Here is a 19,333-nt window from a genome sequence, read left to right as displayed (position 1 = left end):
TTTACGCGCAAGTGTGTGTTTAATGAGTCATAAGGCGGACAAGCGCGCGATGAGCGACTGCTTTTTTCAGATTCGAGAGAGATTAGTGCACTGCTTACTTAAATAACTTTCAACGAATAATTAAAATAAATTTTTCACAGTTATCCATACATAAATTTGATAATTATATTTTCCGTCTTAAACAATTTCTCAAAAGAAATTAGTGTTAAATTAATTAGTTTTAAAAAAATAAATAAATAAATGAAGAGAGAGAGAAAGAGAGAGAGAGAGAGAATGATCATCCCAGATTTAAAAACACATCTTTCAATAATTGTTCTTATAAATTATTTAAACCGAATTTTGTTTCATAATGAAAATTTACTTTAAAAAAATCATTATTTACCATTTTCTAAATTATCAGATATTTTAATAGAGAGAGATTATACTAAACTTCCTTTGTAAAATCTCATTAACTAAAAAAGATTTTATTACATAAATTTTTACTCTTTAACCTCAATGGTTATTTTTGATTTCATTAAATTTTAATTGCTCCTTCATTTTCTGCTTAATCAATTTTTGACTATGCATAAATGCAACCGCTTCCGTATTAAAATAACAATTTTCTTATTTTAATCTTATGTATTATATATCTATAATTAAGAACAAGATAATAATTGTCTAATTGTGTGTGCCAGCAGTTTTAGTACAAACAGTAATAACACCACGAGGCGGTAATTTAATTTTGCCAAGATGGATCACTCGTTACAGAGCATGCAGATTTTCTTTCCCCTTAATTCTAACGATATCTCAACATGATACATTCGCAGACATGCGATCGAGTCATCGATCTCCGTTTACTTTCTGCTTAATAAATATTTCGAACAAAGAAGATCGAAACAATTGCAACTCTTATAAACTTGACAATCCGGGATAACAAAACTCCAATTTCGAAAGTGCAACTTGCTTCTGCTTTTATTCCGTTTAACCTGAATTATTTATCCTACAATTGAGTTTTTATTCCACTCGCTCGCAAATGAATAGCAAAACGAATTTTCTGCGATCGATTCCACATTAAAAGAATGAAACGAGAACTCTCGCTTTTGCGCTTAGAATGCAACAAGACGTCTTTTTTTTTTTTTTTTTTTTTTTTTTTTTGCATTGCCCGCGGCAGAAAGAAAGGACTCGATACTTTCGCGAGAGAATGCTTCGATAAGACGAGAAAACGCAGCGCGGAAAGTGAGAGCAAGGGTTTACCGGGTATGTTCCGTATTGGCGGAAAGTGAGCGCCGAAACGCGAACGAATCGGTCGCGTTGCCGCGAGAGAACGAGGTGAAAGTCATTTTGTGGGAGTCACATTACACGTTCGCTCTCGAATCAGACTAACTCCCGGTCGATTCCCTCTCGATCTCGACCAGCTCGACCGGAAAAATGCATAACCACAATTGTAGGTCACGGCGAGATACGCACTAATTGAATCGTACTTAATACTCGGCAATTTACAGTCGCGGAATAAAGACAACCTGGCTTGTTCGACGCGAAATATCAAATGCATACGCTTCTGCAACCGAACGAATTTTGTATATACCATGATTTTAATAGATTTTTCATTCGGAGAAATATAGTGTATCATATTCAATGAAGTATCGGAATTTGTCATTTAATGTAGAGTCTAAAATAGAGATATTATCGTTATACCATAAATGATGAGTTAATACTCGTTATTTTTGCCATATTTTGTTGACGACACTTGTTGGCGTTCTCAATTGAATGAAAAACATCGTTATTATTATCGCTATTAATTATTACAAACAAATAACAAGAGGAAATAGCAAGTTGATACAATTGAATATGTATTTTCCGAATACTCTGAATGATAAACAAAATTGCATTAACTTGCTATTCTCATTATGTATCTCGCAAGTTAATATTATTTAATAATTGAAATATCGATAAATGTCGTTAATGCAGAATATCGATGCTGAGGGAATAAAAGCATCGATAATCAACAAAGTTTAAATATTATTAAATGTATGATATAATTTTGACGAAAATCACGACAAAAATTTCTAATAATAATACCGTTTTTAATAGCATTTCCTTCATAAATGCGTGATCGTCGTAAGAACATTTAAAATAAAGAAAATGAATGAAGATAGTAATTATGTGACGGCAAGCAAAGTGCTATGATTATGCTAAATGCTTTAAATACCAAGTATAATTAAAAGACGTACTTGCAGTCAAAGACGCAGGCACTAGACGTTTGATGCGCCTTGAATTTCAAATGAACTCGTAAGAGATAATATGCCGTAAAGAGAGAAAAGAGCATACTTCTAAAGTGAACTTCTTTCACTCATCCTTTGCTATCAGACCTTTGACCGAAATTTTATACTTCCGGACTCTCATGCTCTTTAAGCGCAACGCTCGATGTGAGAAATGAAAAGTTGAATACAATGAAAGATAAGTGAAACTACATTTCTTACGTATAATATAGTAGTTTAGAGAAAATCTTTACACAAAAAATATTCTTTTATATAAATTTTTTATAAATTTTAAATGCACAATAACAATTGTGCAGACATTTGTAAAAATTATATTTGTTGCAGTTTCTAACATAAAGGTACAATTTCCAGTGGCAGTGCCGATATCTTTAAATTTAGACATCGGCCAAAATGCAAAAAGATAAAATTATTTTTATTTTATTTGCATCTATCGAATTTCAAAATTGACGCGCGTAGTAAGTACACTTTCTTTAATCAATACGAGTCTCAAATGTCAAACATCAAGATTTCTCGACACTTTCACGAGTTCGATAAAACGCACGCGAGAGTATTCGCGACAGAAATCCTCTATGTGTTAATTCCATTATCGCCGATAATGCACGCAATAATGCGGAGAAAACGTGTATAAGAGAGTAGAGGAATTTTGCGTCGCCCTCCACAACCATAATTCTCTGTATTTATCTCGGATCGGGCAACGCGTGTTACACACAGGAATAATGAAGAGTAATACTAGTTTAATAACTAAGCCGGTTAATATAATGTACGCTCGAAATACACAACTAACAAGTACATGGAGGGCTTCGCATGCGCGAATGTAGCGGTGAACGTAATCGAATTATTTAATACCCGTTCCACGAAACAGCCTTTTCGGAAATTGTTCTCCGACTAATAAGCGGATCTGTCGTGAATAAACATGTGTTTCGAATATCGATATTATCTTTTTTTACGGAATTATAGGAAACTTTTATATAAGGATAATCAGACGCTTTTATCTCAAAAGAATAGAAATTGATTTGTGCGCATTATATATCTAATAAAATAACTGTTAAACTTAAAATTGATTTAAATATCTAATAAATAAATAAATATATAATTAACTTCTATGAAATATTTAACGGAATTATTAAAATAAATTTTTATAATTAATATTATTATTACTTTATATTTATATTGATATATATATATATATATATTTTTTTTTATTTAATAATAACTTTAGTATCATAATAAAACAATATTAATTAAAAAGTTCGCTATACACATCAGACATGTTGAAAATATCAAAACTGTATATCATGTGTCTATATATTCAGAGTTTCTCTTGATATCCATTACATGGAAAAAATACGAAACTGAATAATTTCATTACATATTCTGCAACGATCACTATATCGGTATTTGATAAGTGCCATTCTTCGTGCAATACCAGTTATCCTTGAGACACCGGAAGAATCTCGTAATGGGGAAGAAGTATATATATCGACTATGAACTTTGTAATCGTGCAGCGAGTCGAATTCTTGGAGTATCTTTTTCTACCGGTTGTTGTGTAGATCGGCGAATAACTCTTCGCGCGATACCGTATATATTGCACGACTATCCAACAACTATCGTAAACGTAAATTCGAGAGAACGGCGAGAGAACGTCAACTAGAAATGGCGCAACTCGATTCCGTTGTATATTTACTCGACACGCGGTATATTCGGGCGGAATAATAAAAAATGCTCGTAGAAACACGACGCGTAAAGTCGCTTTCGAAACTATTGCGCGATGATGGTTGCCTGTAGCAGATAACCGGACGGTAAAATGTTGCATGATGTCTCGTGACATTTCGTCGTTTGAAAATATTTCCGAAGAACGCCGAATATCACGAACGAACGAATTTATTTGAAAGTCTTGATACTTTCACTCATTCGAGTCACCGGTTCTACTTTTTTTCATTAATGAGGAAAAGGATGCCAATAGCGATATTATGTAGCGAAGAAAGTTGTTATACTTTTCACCTCATTTAACTTCATTGTTAACTATTTAATTAATTAATAATCTCTCTCTCTCTCTCTCTCTATTCTTTTATATTCGACCTGTTTATTAAAATTCTGTTCTTAATACTTTATTGATTCAATTTTTCTACATCAATTTCTAATTTTAAATTTGTGAAGAAATTAAATACACATATACACACAAAGCTGACATCTCACATAGTTTTCATAGTATTAGTACAATTAAAATCTGATAATGTTGTTATAATTACTCACTGTGCTCATTCTTTATGCTCTATAAAATATGCCCTAAAAGAAAATACCATAATATTTGAAAGTTTATTACAAACAATTAAGAAATGTAAAATAAATAATTTTTTATAGTTATCGAGTAATTGCTATGTAAAAATTAATTCATTGTTCACTATTCACCTAAACTTATCGTAATATTATCACCAGAGTCACGAAACTTTGACAGAAAAAAAAATCATCGATGTTTCACGTGTCTGCATTATTATTTTTACTTTTGCGATCTTAATAATTTTTATCCTTATCAATTTTTTAATGACAGCGTCTCTATTGTTTTTTCTTACAGAGTATATTTACAATCCAAATGCATATATAGTACTGCAAAGAGTATAAAAGGGAGGTATTGGGACACCGGAATTTCCGACGGAAATAGAAGACGGCATGCGTACACGATTCACGTGTAAGATCATAAAATGCGCTCTGCGCATATAGCAACGGTGCGACAATATCGTCCAAGGTAAATGAAGACGGTAAATATATGAACAGGCCGCACGTGTGATATTTCTTGAAAACACGCGCGCGTTTATTTTCATCGAGAACACGGATATGTTCTCGGCGAGACGAACGTCTGGTTACGACACTACTAGGAACCGCATCAGAAGAACCGGCCGGACAAGATAGCGGGAACGACGTGTGCGAGGGTATCAAAGTGTGTGAGCGTGTGTGAAAAATAGAGAGCGAATAGGTGAATGAGCGAACGCGCGGAAAGGAGAGAAAGAAAGCGAATGAATGAGTGTGGAATGTCCGTAGGTCTGCAAAGAAAAAGTTAAAAGAATCGCGGGTACTCAAGTGAGAGCTATAAAAGAGATAGGGAGAAGGAGAAATAAGGAGAGAATGATTGATAGGACAGAGACGACGGTGCTAGACAGCGGATACTCCCGCCCATGATTTTTCTTTTTATTTATCTCTGCTGAAGGAAGGGAACATTTAATACTGAGAGTTACATCTGGTTCTCAACAACGGTACAATTACCCCGTTAAACGACATCTCTGCCGGTTCTCCACGAAGTACCGGTTTTCCCGTATATGGTGCAATGCACAGTCGGTGGGAGCCCAGTCTCGCGAAACCGGACCCCAAATGTTTCCCGGTACAAAAGATACTTACGGCTTTGAACAGTATATATATATATATATATATATATATATATATATATATATATATATATATATATACATATATGTATATACAATATAGTAACGTGCTCGATATACGCAGCTCGATTTACGTAACGCGGATGTTGCGGTCGTGATACGCAACTATATATGCGCTAGTTTTCGATACAAATTTCAGCAAGATGCGAAGAATTATCTGTACAGAGAACACAAGCAATATTGCTGGGGTTTAATACTAACAATAAAATACTAGTTTCTAACAATAAGATAGAAACTTCAAGTTAGAAACAGATATATATGAATAAATAAAGAAAGGTCTAATTTTATACATGAAAAAAAAAAAAGAAAAAAATGTGTCAATTATACATATAAAATATATACACGTATATATTCTATTATAAATATAAAAAAGATAATAAAATTCAAATTTTATTTTTCATCTCAATAAATAATCACCTGAATCGCTTCATATTTTAATATTTTGAATAACCAATCTTTTCGGAAGATTAAATATCTTTATAGATGGGGAAATATCTCGGTAGGTATTTCTGATATTAATAGCAAAGTTTTCCGAAGCTTACGCGATTTGCGAGTCAAATTGATCGATCACCGATAGGTGCATCATAATTAATTGTTTAGATGCGTCACAGCGCATTTCCACATTATACGCAGCGGCCATATATACATACGTGCGCAGGCATCGCCACAACCAAATCACGCATCAATTAGGCAAACAAGGTGACACGTTCACCTCGTCGATCATCACGAGACCTAACACGGAGCGTTCTTAATATTAAGTGTACGCCACCAATGGCATACTATAATGGTAATGTTTAGAGGCTTACACTTTCGTAAGATTGGCATTTCAGACGAGTCGGCGAATATTTGGAACCGATCTATTCTTCCGTCCGAATTTATACCGACATTTGATTGCTTAATATAGTTGCCTAGAAGATTACGTAATAGATTGATTAATTAATTGAATCAATGTTAAAAAAGTGGATATCACTTTATATATAACAGAATGTTTAAAAATTCAATTTATTTATTTTAATAATTAAGACAGTCATGGGCAGTCCAATTAAATCTTCATTGAAAACATTTACGATCCTATTTTGACCAAAAATATATGCTTGAGGCTAAACACAAACCTTGCAATTATACATTGTATACCAATTATATAATTAATAGTTAAACTTTCGGCTGCTAAATTAACAGACTAGTACATAATTTATCAGTAATAGAATAAATTATGTATGCGTGTATGTATTATATATATATATATATATATATATCAAATAGAATTTCAGATACTTAGTCTTTACGGTCTTTAGTTATCTTCCGATTTAAAGAGTTAATCGCGTTTGATGCACTTTGTAACTGATTTGTTTATCGAAGACGATCCCAGGAAGAGTGTTATATGCGAAAAATATCGAAATGCATAATTCAGCGTACGCCGCAAGCTTTTAAATATACATGAACTACGTGATTTTGGACGTAACGTAAGTTATACTTTCGGAGAGACTTTGACACTTTCGCGCGCAATTTGCATTCGCGAATTTGCATCAGAAGCACGATTTCCCTTGCGAATTAGCTGCGAAACTGCGTTCTTTGTACTAAGAACACACTCTGACGTTTCAGAAACTACGAAACAACGTACCGCATAAAATTCGCAATATCTGATAAAATCATTATGAAATGGTAATATTTGATAAATATTGAATCGAGCCAGAACATTTTGATTCTTTCTTTATCGCAATGTCGCAAAATCATGACTGATTTATAATGTGTATATCCCAAGAACAACAAGTATCGCAGACATATCGCACAATCTTTCAATTGTATATTCTATGACGAATTTTTGTACTTTGCGAAATTCATTTTTTTAATATTAAATATTTTGTGTCAATCCAAAACTTGAAATATTAAATTTGCGTAAATATTAAAAATGGAAAAATTATTGAATATTTAAAAAAAAATTCTCTCTTGCGTAGTTAAGTTTTAATTAGTTTTTAAACTTAAAGCTATTCTTTAAACGATACCGATATTCTTCATTTGACTTTAATCGTTTTTCGAGACTGAGTCACCAAGCTATCAAATCTTAAAGATTTAAAAATCGAGGCTCCCAGTAATCTGGAAAATCGTTAAATAAATGTCAATTTCAAATTTATCAAAGAATATGTAACTTGAAAGAAAATATAACAAAAGTGGTATATCTCTGTAGCTGAAGGAAGAACTCGTTTTGCATCTTAATACCCAGTCGCCTCGAGCGCAAGTGAAGATTCCTACGTAAGCGGCTTATGTTACGTCTTGTGACTCGTTATTAGCGTTTTCCTTCGAAAAAATATTCTAGGCAACGCAACGCAACCCTGTCTTATAAATCCACAACTAAAAAAAGAAAGGATTGCCTCTGCATCTTAAAAATGAATGAATATACTAATAGCAAAAGCATAAGATACATTCAGACATACATAGATATAGAACCAACAAAAAGAAGAATATAGGAAATGCAGGAAATGTATATATTTATTTATTTATATGCTCTCTTTATAATTATATTTAGTTTTGTCTATTTTATTAAATTATTTTTCTCTTTTTGATATAAATCTTTAAAAAAATTTTTAATTAAAAATATTACTTTTCGTTTTAACGACACAAAATCTAATTCTGCAAAACTAATCTTAGTAAAATTTGCTTAAATTCGCTACTTTTCGATTTTTTTATACAATATAGATAAATACAATACTAATTTATTCTGCTCTATAATAAAGGCTCAACAAAGTCGTATCGGAAGAAAATTAGGAAAAAAATGAGAGTATAAGAGGGGGAAGTTGGGAAAATATCGGCCGTACTAGAAATCGGAAAATTTTCGCCCGCAAACGTTCAACGGTATCAGGGCGAAAAATAGGTAAAAGCGAGCGACGCGGAAGGAAACTGATTTTCCACGGTCCGTCGGGGTGAAACGATTCGCGGAAATTGTGGCAGCAAGGTATAAAGCCGACAACGGTAGTCTCCGTCATGCGTCACGGCATATCTGGAACTGGAGGAGTGTACCCTCGAAACGAACCACCCGATCTTCCTTTCGCGCGCTCCCGCTGTAAAAATATTTATTTTTAAAACCTGCCGAGATCCTTCGTCCGCAACACCGAGCGCTATTGGCCGGAAAATATTTCTCATCTCGCAAAAACTTATTTTTTTTCCCAACCCTTTTCAAGTTAACTGGAAATTCGAGCGTTCGTTGCGTCGCCCTTATTTCCGCCACCAAAAGCATACTTATCGTACACCTGACTGAACGTATTAATACGATTAATTAACCACATTAACACGAGGATGTGCAAAATTTTCATTCTATCGCTATTATTAAAATTTACTCTTGGTAAATATTTGCTTCAGCAAAAATGTTGTAAGTATATAACAAATCTATCTAAACCAAATTATCGGAACATAATAAATTATGTATAAAATGTAATTTGTTAATTTTTCTATCAGAAGATAAATTATTTTGATTTATTATTATGTAAACAAGTATGTACTTCAGTACCTATATACCGTAAATAAGGTATGTAGGTATCACAATATGGGCGCTGAAATATAGACGAGAAATAAGTACAGAATGTTTCACGTGAAATGGTCCGGTTACGCGCATCTTAATATTACATTAGTATAGCGCGCATTGTAACGAGTCCCAACTAACCCAACTTTACATTCTGAACTCCGTATCTTGGAAGAAAATTACGATTGTATTTCAGCATCTCATCAAGTAACATTGAAACTTAGGTCTTAATAAAACTTTACGCGGGCATAGAAAAGTCAAGTTTTCAAACAAATTTGACAATTTTCGCTCAAAACAATATAAAAAGTAATTTAAAAATTATTACATCTTTAAAAATTAAAAACGTCATGTAATAAAAAAAATTAAATATATTATCATATGCAGTAACGCGTAAAACATGTCCTTTCTCTCATTTTATTATTTTTTGTTCTAAATTTTAAATTCGAAACTTATTAAAGAAACTTTAAAAAAAATATTTTCATAAATTAATTTTTATATAATCTTTTCGTACTATTATTTTTATTATTATAATTATAATGTGTGGAAACAAACGTGACAGGATAATCGTTTGCGTAAAACACTGTACATAAACTAATGTATATCTCTAGTACAGTTATACGTACACGTGGGAAAATCTCGCATATGCAAAATCCTTTCGCCATGAATGGCCTCGCCTTTAATGCCGCATCGAGCGAACATTTCTGATACAGACGAGTGTAACTGCTTTTGCACGATACATCTACTGTCGCCGTTCGGAAAATCGTATTAAGATCATAATCATCTACCGTTTATAACGATGTGTGGGAATACGATCGCTTCGAGTTTGACTCCCTTCGAAGAGAGACGTGTTCGCCTGGGTTGTAAGAGAGAAAAAGAGAAAATAATCGCATTACCGATCCGCAGTCAATTTTGACAAGTTTAATTGTCTGTCTCGCGAAACGATTGATACCATTGGCAATATAATATCGTGATTATACAATAACGCGCATGTCAATAACATGACCCCATTTCTTGCACGAGTCGCATGTTCCATTTTCCTTCAGAAGATCTAATTGTTCAATGTGAAAAGGACTTTTTTGTCAATTAAACTATAAAAGACGGAAGCTTACTTTCTAATTAAATGCCAGCACTTTGAAATATGTAATTAGTCTTATACATTAGAACATATAAAAGTACTTTCATACATTATAAAATAGAATCAGAAACGTAATTTCCGTTAATTAAAGAGAGGGAGAACTGAAGTGTCATAATGAGTATCAAAACTCATTGTGATATTATATTACAATTATCAAAAAAAAGAGTAAAAATTATGTATTAACTTTTTGTAGGAATTAAAAATTATACCAAAAATAAACAATATAGTATTATTTGAATAGGAATTAATTCAAAACAGTATAAAATTCGATTTAAGTACGTTGTTCTTTTTTTAACGCACTCTTCGACAGTATAACAAAATATATATATATATCTCGAAAAAGTAATTTATCCTTCTATAAATAATTGCGATGAAAAATCAAATTTTAATAAAAGACAAAATAAAAATCATTGTTCAAAATTTTCATAAAATATGCACATAGTAATGAAAAAATACGCGATCTTGACATCTTGTACACACGACAGTATATGACAGGGAGAAAATTCACGATTGTCGGAAGATCGGAATATAAGATTCAGATACGGCACTTAATTTTAGGGGTGGAGAAAGAGAGAGGGAAGGAGAGTTGGATGCTGCCGTGATATGCCAGCTCGCCGCAGAGCAGGGAAGAGTAATCGTGTTACTAACCCGCCGTAAATTCCGGCGAATCCCTGAGCACGCGCGCGCTCTCGCTCGCTTGCAAAACGTAACAGGTATATAGCGAGAAATTTGATAGCGGCGATTACAGACTAGGAGGTCCGCCCGTGGCGGAAGGATAATCAATTGGCTTAACTAGAGCGCCACACCAAACTCGATCTCCGCATATTCGACTCGTAACGTCCGTGTCGATCGAATCAGTTTCGTTTTAATTTTAGACCATCCCCCGCCAGCTCTCGCAACCCTTCGTAACGTTCAAGTTGCACCGTCCACATATAACTTGTCCGTCCAATAAATAATTCGAGAGTGAGAAAGATATATATATATATATATATACATACATACATACATACGTACATACATATATATATACATATATATATATATATATGTATATATATATACATAGAACACGCGATTTGACGGAGTTGGCCGAAACTTATTACCGAAGTAGGAAATGAGGCGTAACTTTGTTAACACCCTTATGCGCGAAATTTCACGGACTCCAATTTATCGAGTTCGTTGTTATAAACTTATTTGCCTGCGAAATCGTGCCAATCCGGTAGAATCTCACGCATTCTAGCAAGACTAACACTAATAATCTTCCAAAGTTGAAATTCGAGATTTTTTTCGTTTTCAATATTTTTGTTTTTTATATTCTTCTCTCACTAAAGGCATGGTACAATAGAGAATTATAATAGAAGAATAGCTGTATTTTAAAAAGAATTTCATGTTTCTCCTGTTGAAAAAGATATGATTTGTATTATTTTCTCGTCAATTAATTGTTGGTTTTTAGTCAGATATGCAATATATTTGCGTGATTTTTCAACGCTTCTCCGATACGTTCCGCAAAATAATCCGACGTTGTTGCCAATCTCTCCTCGCTTTACATAATGACCGGATTTCGCAAATTTGCATACTTACCCCTTCTGCCCTTACCACCCTCGTCAGACGCGGTGAATATTACGAGACCACGCGAAGCGATCGTCGAATGCCAGTTTAACATTTTGTCACACAATAGCGGTATAGTTCGGCGAACTTCTTTCCGCCTGTCAACTTAAGTGACGCGTCAGCAGGCTAAAATACTTCACCGCGGCGCTTTATCCATGCACCCTTATATCGTGTGACAAACAACAACTAAAAGTGCTTGATTCTAAAGTGAGTTTCTACAAAATTGATTCAAAAAACAAAATCCTCTTTTTTAATCGGTTTTTGTTTTCGATTCAATGACATTAAAAGCAACATCATTTAAATATTACAAATAAATTTGAATAATATTTCAGATAAATGAATATAAATATGCTACAATAAAAACAATGTTTTTTTTATCAAGAATGTCCAAAAAAATATAAAAATAATTCAAATTTTCATTGTACAATAAATTAGCTATTCATTTGATTTTTACAAAAATTAATCGTAGACATTCTAATGTAGAAAATGGATTCGAAAATTTTTCGTTAAATTATATTTTTATAATTAAATCGAATATCGCTAATAAGTTACTTATTCATAATAACCGAGACTTTACGCTTTGTCAGAATAATGTATAATATTTCGTCCAAAGTTCGGAGTTTTCGCGCATTTTCCGCTTCTTCCAAGGAACCGTCCAAGAATTCGACCATAAGTCATAATGGCTGCGTTCTAATGTGACATTAAAAAAGAATCTCTCACTGCGAAATGCGCCGCTTCCGCTGCGCGACACACGACACGTCCGTTTTCGGGCCCGCAGCTCGAGCGCGTTGCAGTAGTTTCCACCGCGATTTTCCACCACGGCTTTTCCACCCATCGCTCTTTCCTTCCCACGCGGTGGCCACATTTTTCCAACAACGAGCGCTAAAGTTTTTATCTCGTCGGGAAATGACGTACGGGATGGCAAACCCCTCTTTTCACCGGCTCGCTTGCGCACGCGGCGCACTTTCTACCTCTCGCAGCCACCCTTCCCCTTCTCTTGCTACCAACCATCATCCCCTGCGCCAATCCAACCGGTCGGTTTCACATTCCGGAGTGATGAGAAATACAAGAGAAATAGAAAAAAAAAAAAAAAAAAAAAAAGAAAGAAAGAATAGGAGAATGCGAATATGTAAACGTGACGCGAGATAAAAGTTTATTACCGGAGTAGATACAGCCATTGCGCACTGGATGCATAACGATCGTTCCTCTTGTCTCTTTTCCTGTCTTTTTTTAACCCTCGCTTCTCGTTCTCGGTAAAGTCACTACGAATATTGGAGGATGGTGAAATAAGAGGGGAGGAGAAGAGAGAATATGAAACGTCGACCGTTATCTACAGACAGTAACAGCTCCCTGGACGTACGTCGCATGGATGGTGCTTGAGTTTGAACTAACAAAAGAGATATTCGTTTGCTTGCACTACGTAAATAAGATTACACGGAAGAACAATGTCGCTTACGAGATTTCCGCCACGGAGAGTCTGGGATAATTATTTTTCTACCGTATTAGAAAGAAGTAATTTAAAGTCATGCGCAAAGTGATTGTGAAAGAGTCTGAAAAATTCTTTTGAAAAAAGCTCTGCCTTTTCTGCTTATGACAACATTTTTACTACTCGTGACGAGTCTTCTAATTTTTCGAGACAAACAGTTATTTCGAAAACCTGTTTCAGAATTGACATAGTGCTCGCTGACTAACAAAATATATATGTTAATATACTGGAAATTAAATATCGAATTTGCGTTATTAAGCATCATTTATATCATTTTATGAGACTTTTGCAATAAATTATCATAATTTTACTTATTTTTATTAGTCAGCAACGATAAAGTTTTTTCAATGTTTGCTTTTTAGACTTTTTTTCTTTTTAAATTTTTAGTTTTCTGTCAAATAGTTCGGTTGCATGCGATCAATGATTATATATTTCTATTTCTCTGTGTGTTTCATCTTTATATTTTTAGAGCTTAAATTCTCTCTCTCTCTCTCTCTCTCTCTCTCTTCTAACTTTCGCACTATCGCCATCCATCTCATTATAAAATTCCACATCCAGAATAGGTATTCATTCATATATATATTCGACATAAGAACACTCGCTCTTTGTCGCTTATCTATCCGAGACCGGGAATATAAAGTTAAAAGGATAACTATTTCTACAACGAAATTTGCTTCGTTTTACAAATGACGACATTCCATTTGGTTCAATTACTCGCGCGTTCATTGAAAGAAATTAAATTTTACAAGCGCATTGTAAAATCCATCAGACAAAGATCCTTATCGCGCGAGTGTGTTAAAGCGCGAAGAGAACACCAAAGCGTGATCTCGATTCTTTTGACCCAAACAGAAATAAAAATTTTATTTATACTCGTAACTAGGAAACGCATGTACATATGTGAAAGGAAAAAAAAATAATTTGTATGTTATAATTTACATATGCTCACAATTGGACAGCGACGATTAAATTACATCGTAAAATTTTGCCACAATTCATCTCTTGATAAAAAGTATTAAAAAGCTACAATGCTTCGTGACGTAATGTAATTAAAACTGTTATTTTCAAAACAACGCATACCCATTTTTGATGCAAAAAGAATATAACTTTATTCGATACTAATGTATTTATATATGTACATGTCACAAACTTTTTACAAATGTTATCTTTTATACATGAAAGATCTTTTTATAAAAGTCCGGTTCGCACAAATTCGAACCGCTTTATAAAAAGATTAAGTCTCTTTATATAGAAGTTTTAATTTACAAAACAACTTTTGTACAATGTGTACATATATAAATACATTATCTTCAAAATAAACCTTTGTGCTAAATTAATTATAGTTTTTTCCATTATAATACGTCAAATTCAGATTGGAATTTTTCAATTAAATGTAATGTGCGTTTAATCCTTGCTAAAGGTAGGTAGTGCAATTTACTCAGCTGTAATGCAATCTATCTTGATTCATGTGTTTAATTGACTCAATTCAAATTTCTATATTATTCCATCTACAATGTATCTCACACGAATTATTCATAATTTGTATACTTACTATTAAAAATGTTGTTTTCATTGCGTAATTTGTAGCACAAATTATATAATAATTTTATCGTAAATTAATCGTTAATTAATGGCGTAACCGGTATTCTATCAAGCAGCTGCAAATCACTTGAATATCGAGAATCTTGATAGAAATCTGGTTTTGACGAGAAAACCTGGATAGCATTTCGCATAGGAAATATTTTATATCGCGCTATGTTGATCCCGGCGTAGACACACAATTACGTGATTTGCATGATATTTTAAAACCGTAGATAACCGACTGCGTTTTTGCATTTTAAATGTGATGTAACCGAAATGTTGAATCACAAAAAACAATATACATATTTTAATACGCGATACAGGATGGTCCAAAGTTTGAATTCATCTTAAATATAAATAAGATTTTTGATGAAGCAAAATTTCTTTTTCCTAACAAAAACATAAAATTACAGCAATAATTTGATAAAAATATTTAAATAAATAAAAAGCATTTCTATTTCCCGATTTTAATTGTTCTTTAAGATTTTCTCTTCATTTATGAGTTTCTCAATTATTAAAGTAATAACAATACTGAAAAATTATAAGAGAAAAGATTGGTAATTTTTTTTATAAATAATTTTTTCTATGCATAAAATTTCGAAACACTCCGTAATATATCAGTCGACTTATTTCCCTACTTGCGGTAATATATTGAGCAATATATAAACGAGTACTTAGCGTGCGATCGGGTTGTATAAATGAGTATTTAGCGTGCGATGTTTCTGTCGCGTATACACCGTTGCCTGACCGCGATACACGACTTCGGGAATGACGGTACGATATTTATCAAATGCCTTATCAAGCAGTGAACCGAACACGCTTCCCGTATCCTCTGATAGACAACGGGATATTCCAGTTGCGCCAAACGAAACTGGAGCGAAACGCGTTAACGATCTCTCTCCTTCTCTCATATAATGTTGCCAAGTAATCGGAGTCGCATTCGTTAGGCACCAATCGACACGCAAATATATTATATATATAAAGCAAATGTATTATATATACAAAATGTTTCCAATCAAAGTTTCCACCGATATCTAGCTTAATTTAAAATCGATTGTTATGCGCGACAAATATTTAAAAAGATTATAATTTTGTTCTCTTCTTTTTTTTCGCATGTTTTAAATTTTCATAACATCAATCTATTCAATTTCAATTATTTTTTATACTCGAAAAAAAGCAAAATTTGTCAGTATAATTTCTAAAACTTTAATAGTAGAAAGATATATTTCATCATTAATATTAATTTGGAAGATTAATATACAATATAATAGAAATGATGATTACATTAATCCTATAATTAAATAATTAGCGTTAATCCATTTCAACTAGTCCTAGTAAATGACATAATAGTGTAATGAATCTGTATATAATGTTGACAAGTAAATTAAAATAAATCCTAACAATTGTATCGCGAATTAATTTCAATTCATGATTGTTTTATGTATTATGTTATGATCATTTAAATGATCTGCGAGGAACATTCGACATTGTATAGCCATTTCTAGTATAAACCGCGTTACAGAACCCTCCGGCAATAGCTCCATCCAATCTGTCTCGTTAGATCACATTCCCTGCCTGCCTCCTTCCTCTAACCTGTTCGACATGATCGACACCCTTTCCCCGTCCCTTGCAGCACGACGATGCAGCATCGACCGTAACAGAGCATCTAATCTCATCATCGACGGTACGGGTAAACGTCAATATCTGATTCGACGTAAGGGACGAACATGCGTTGTCAGAAGCTAGTCGCGGTAATCTTGCAAAGTGCAAGAATACTCGAGAAATCTCGAATTGCACTCGAAAAGCTCTACGTTCTACAGAGAGAATTTTGTCTTTCAAGGCGTTTAAAAATTTCCGTTTCAGTTCAATAATAATAAAACTTTTTCATCACTAAATTCTTGCATTTCTCAAAAATTTCTTATATAAAAACTTGAAAGTATTTAAGAAATAAATATTACGTAATCTCTTGTCGACTAATTTTTTTCTAAACCATCACCATACACCATGTCGATATTTTTATATTTCTCCAAAGAAAAGAAGAAAGAAATTAAATTTTACAAGAAAAATTTTGACAAAAAATTGTTATTAGATTTGTAACAATCGAATAGCCTCGATTCTCCTGACACAGACGAAAAACTTTCTTTAGAACGAGATGTTCTCGATTTCGCTTTCTTGGTACGGAAAAAAAAAGAAAAAAAGAAAAAAAAAAAACCTGGCCCACTTACCTGTCCATAGTTGTCGAATCCATGCTTCTGGGCGATCTCATCTGCAGCCTCCGGTCCGCTGGGCACGTAAACGGCAAACTGATTCGAATAGATTGGCACTGGTCGTTGCCGTGGTCTCGGTTCGGATCTCGCGCCGGCCAGCAGCGCGCACACAATCAACAACGTCACTCTGAAGATCATATCGTCGACAACGAGTGACGACAACGGGTCCTATAATCGTCGCGGACGGTATTTCTGGCACTGATGGAGCGCGCGATATCGCGACTGACGTTTCGAGACGTTAGAAGACACGTGTCACGCGTACGACGAATTTCGATTTAATTTACGATCGAGCGGGCGACTTCTCGGACGAATCGATCACGATTCTCGGCGACGCAACTCGCGAGTCTCGCATCGGATCGCGCACTTTACTTCCGCAAGAACGTTGAGTCGAGAAAGACGAATGCGACAGACGCTGACGAATGAAGTCGTGTCACGGGATGAAGACGAGACGGCGCTGCAGCAGGCCACGAGTTACACGCTCGTCGTCGTCGTTGTCAGCGAGACGGCGATCCAGGACTGGTCTTATCCTGCAACACAAAGACGGGGAAAACCACAGGTTATAGCAAGTGTGCATTCGTGTCACGCGCGCAAAGTCGGAAGGACGCGGTGAGAATTCTTGCGGGCACGAAGCGTTGTGTGATATTAATTGTCACTGAGGAAGCTGAGGGGAGGATAGTTCGTTTTTCCTGCTTCTTGACGTGCGCGCCACGGATTTGCATCACAATGTTTCGCCATGGAAGTGCACGCGAATGTTTGCAAACTTCCTTCCTCTTTCTCTTCTTTGCGCACATTGCTACAAGTGTTCTTCTCTCTCGTTTCTCGAGCAAGAGAACGAAATAGAAAGCCAAAAACTCGTGTCTTATTTAATAACCGAATCCTTTGTTTGCGAAACGATGGCGTACGGTGGTGCAATTGTTTTGCAAATAGCCGAACAATAACGTAAAACCAGTGCGACATACTTATTCATTTAGCGCGACGCTTACAAATAAACATATTATATCGTAATAAAATGTATCTTGCGCGATAGAATGATTATGATGATGTGGATGCGACCGTCACATAACATAACATAATTAAACTTGCATATGCGCGTTCGCGGTGATCCTCGGTTAACCGACTAATAAATGCCATTACAATGACGGATTCTATCGTCCATTTTCCCTATTTGCGGTTAATTAATAAACTTCAATATATCTATATATTTTAGTTAATTCATTCGGAGTGACGGAATGACAAGCAGAAGGATTAAGGTTCTTTCTCGTTTCAGAGAGAAGGAATTCGCGGAATTATAAAGCAGAAAGAAAGTTTGCGCTATAATTTCATATCAAATTATCTTTAAAAATAATTTCGAACTCGTAACGATATTGGCCGTTCACAATTGAATTGAATTCGTCGATAAGAATAAAGAGAGGAATTAGAGCGGAACTTGCTGAAATGCGTGGCAAAATCTTCCGATGATCAAATTTCGATTGTGAACTATATATATATATATATATATATATATATATATATATATATATATATATATATAGGTTATAGTAACTGTTAAAGTTCTATAAGTAACTGGCGGGCTAGTAAAGCAAAAGGAGAAGTTTCCACGGCACTGTCGATAGTTAAGACGAAATGAGCGAAAGGCCGAACATGAGTCGAGTTTAAAGTTAATCGGACTCTCTCACGAAACTGTTACCGCTCGTAATGGTTACTCGAGAAATAAGTTAAAACACTTAACGAAGACGATTTATGTGTGTTATAATTTAAAAAATAACAAATGCTTGAAAAATTATTCAAAACACACCATTACCAAGGTAATCGTACCAATTTGGTCTAAACCGGCACAATTACCGAGCAACAAATTTCACTGTCGTAAACAAATTAGTTGCAGCCACAACTTTGCAAACAAAGTAAAATATCTTGCATTACATAAATGAAATATTAGTTTCACAGCTCCACACAATCTAACAAATAAGTATAAACATTATTATGTCACTATAACACCAATGTTATATGATAAATATTAATTTCATAATTATTTAAAAATCACAGTTGCCC

At 34.1% G+C, this 19,333-nt stretch overlaps 1 protein-coding gene across 1 annotated transcript in view; it reads right to left on the bottom strand.

Annotated features, from left to right (window-relative positions):
* Nucleotides 1-19,333, bottom strand: part of LOC140665243 (furin-like) — a 273,773-nt gene that overhangs the window by 243,897 nt on the left and 10,543 nt on the right. Inside the window, exon 2 of the mRNA XM_072891109.1 lies at nt 17,243-17,811. Coding sequence (XP_072747210.1) covers nt 17,243-17,422 — 180 coding nt within the window. The 5' untranslated portion in view covers nt 17,423-17,811. The remainder of the gene's footprint in view (nt 1-17,242; nt 17,812-19,333) is intronic.

This window comes from Anoplolepis gracilipes, chromosome 4 (assembly GCF_047496725.1).
Source record: "Anoplolepis gracilipes chromosome 4, ASM4749672v1, whole genome shotgun sequence".
NCBI classification, from domain to species: domain Eukaryota; kingdom Metazoa; phylum Arthropoda; class Insecta; order Hymenoptera; family Formicidae; genus Anoplolepis; species Anoplolepis gracilipes.
Note: the sequence above shows the minus strand (reverse complement) of the source record. Positions and strands in the feature narration are given on the sequence as shown.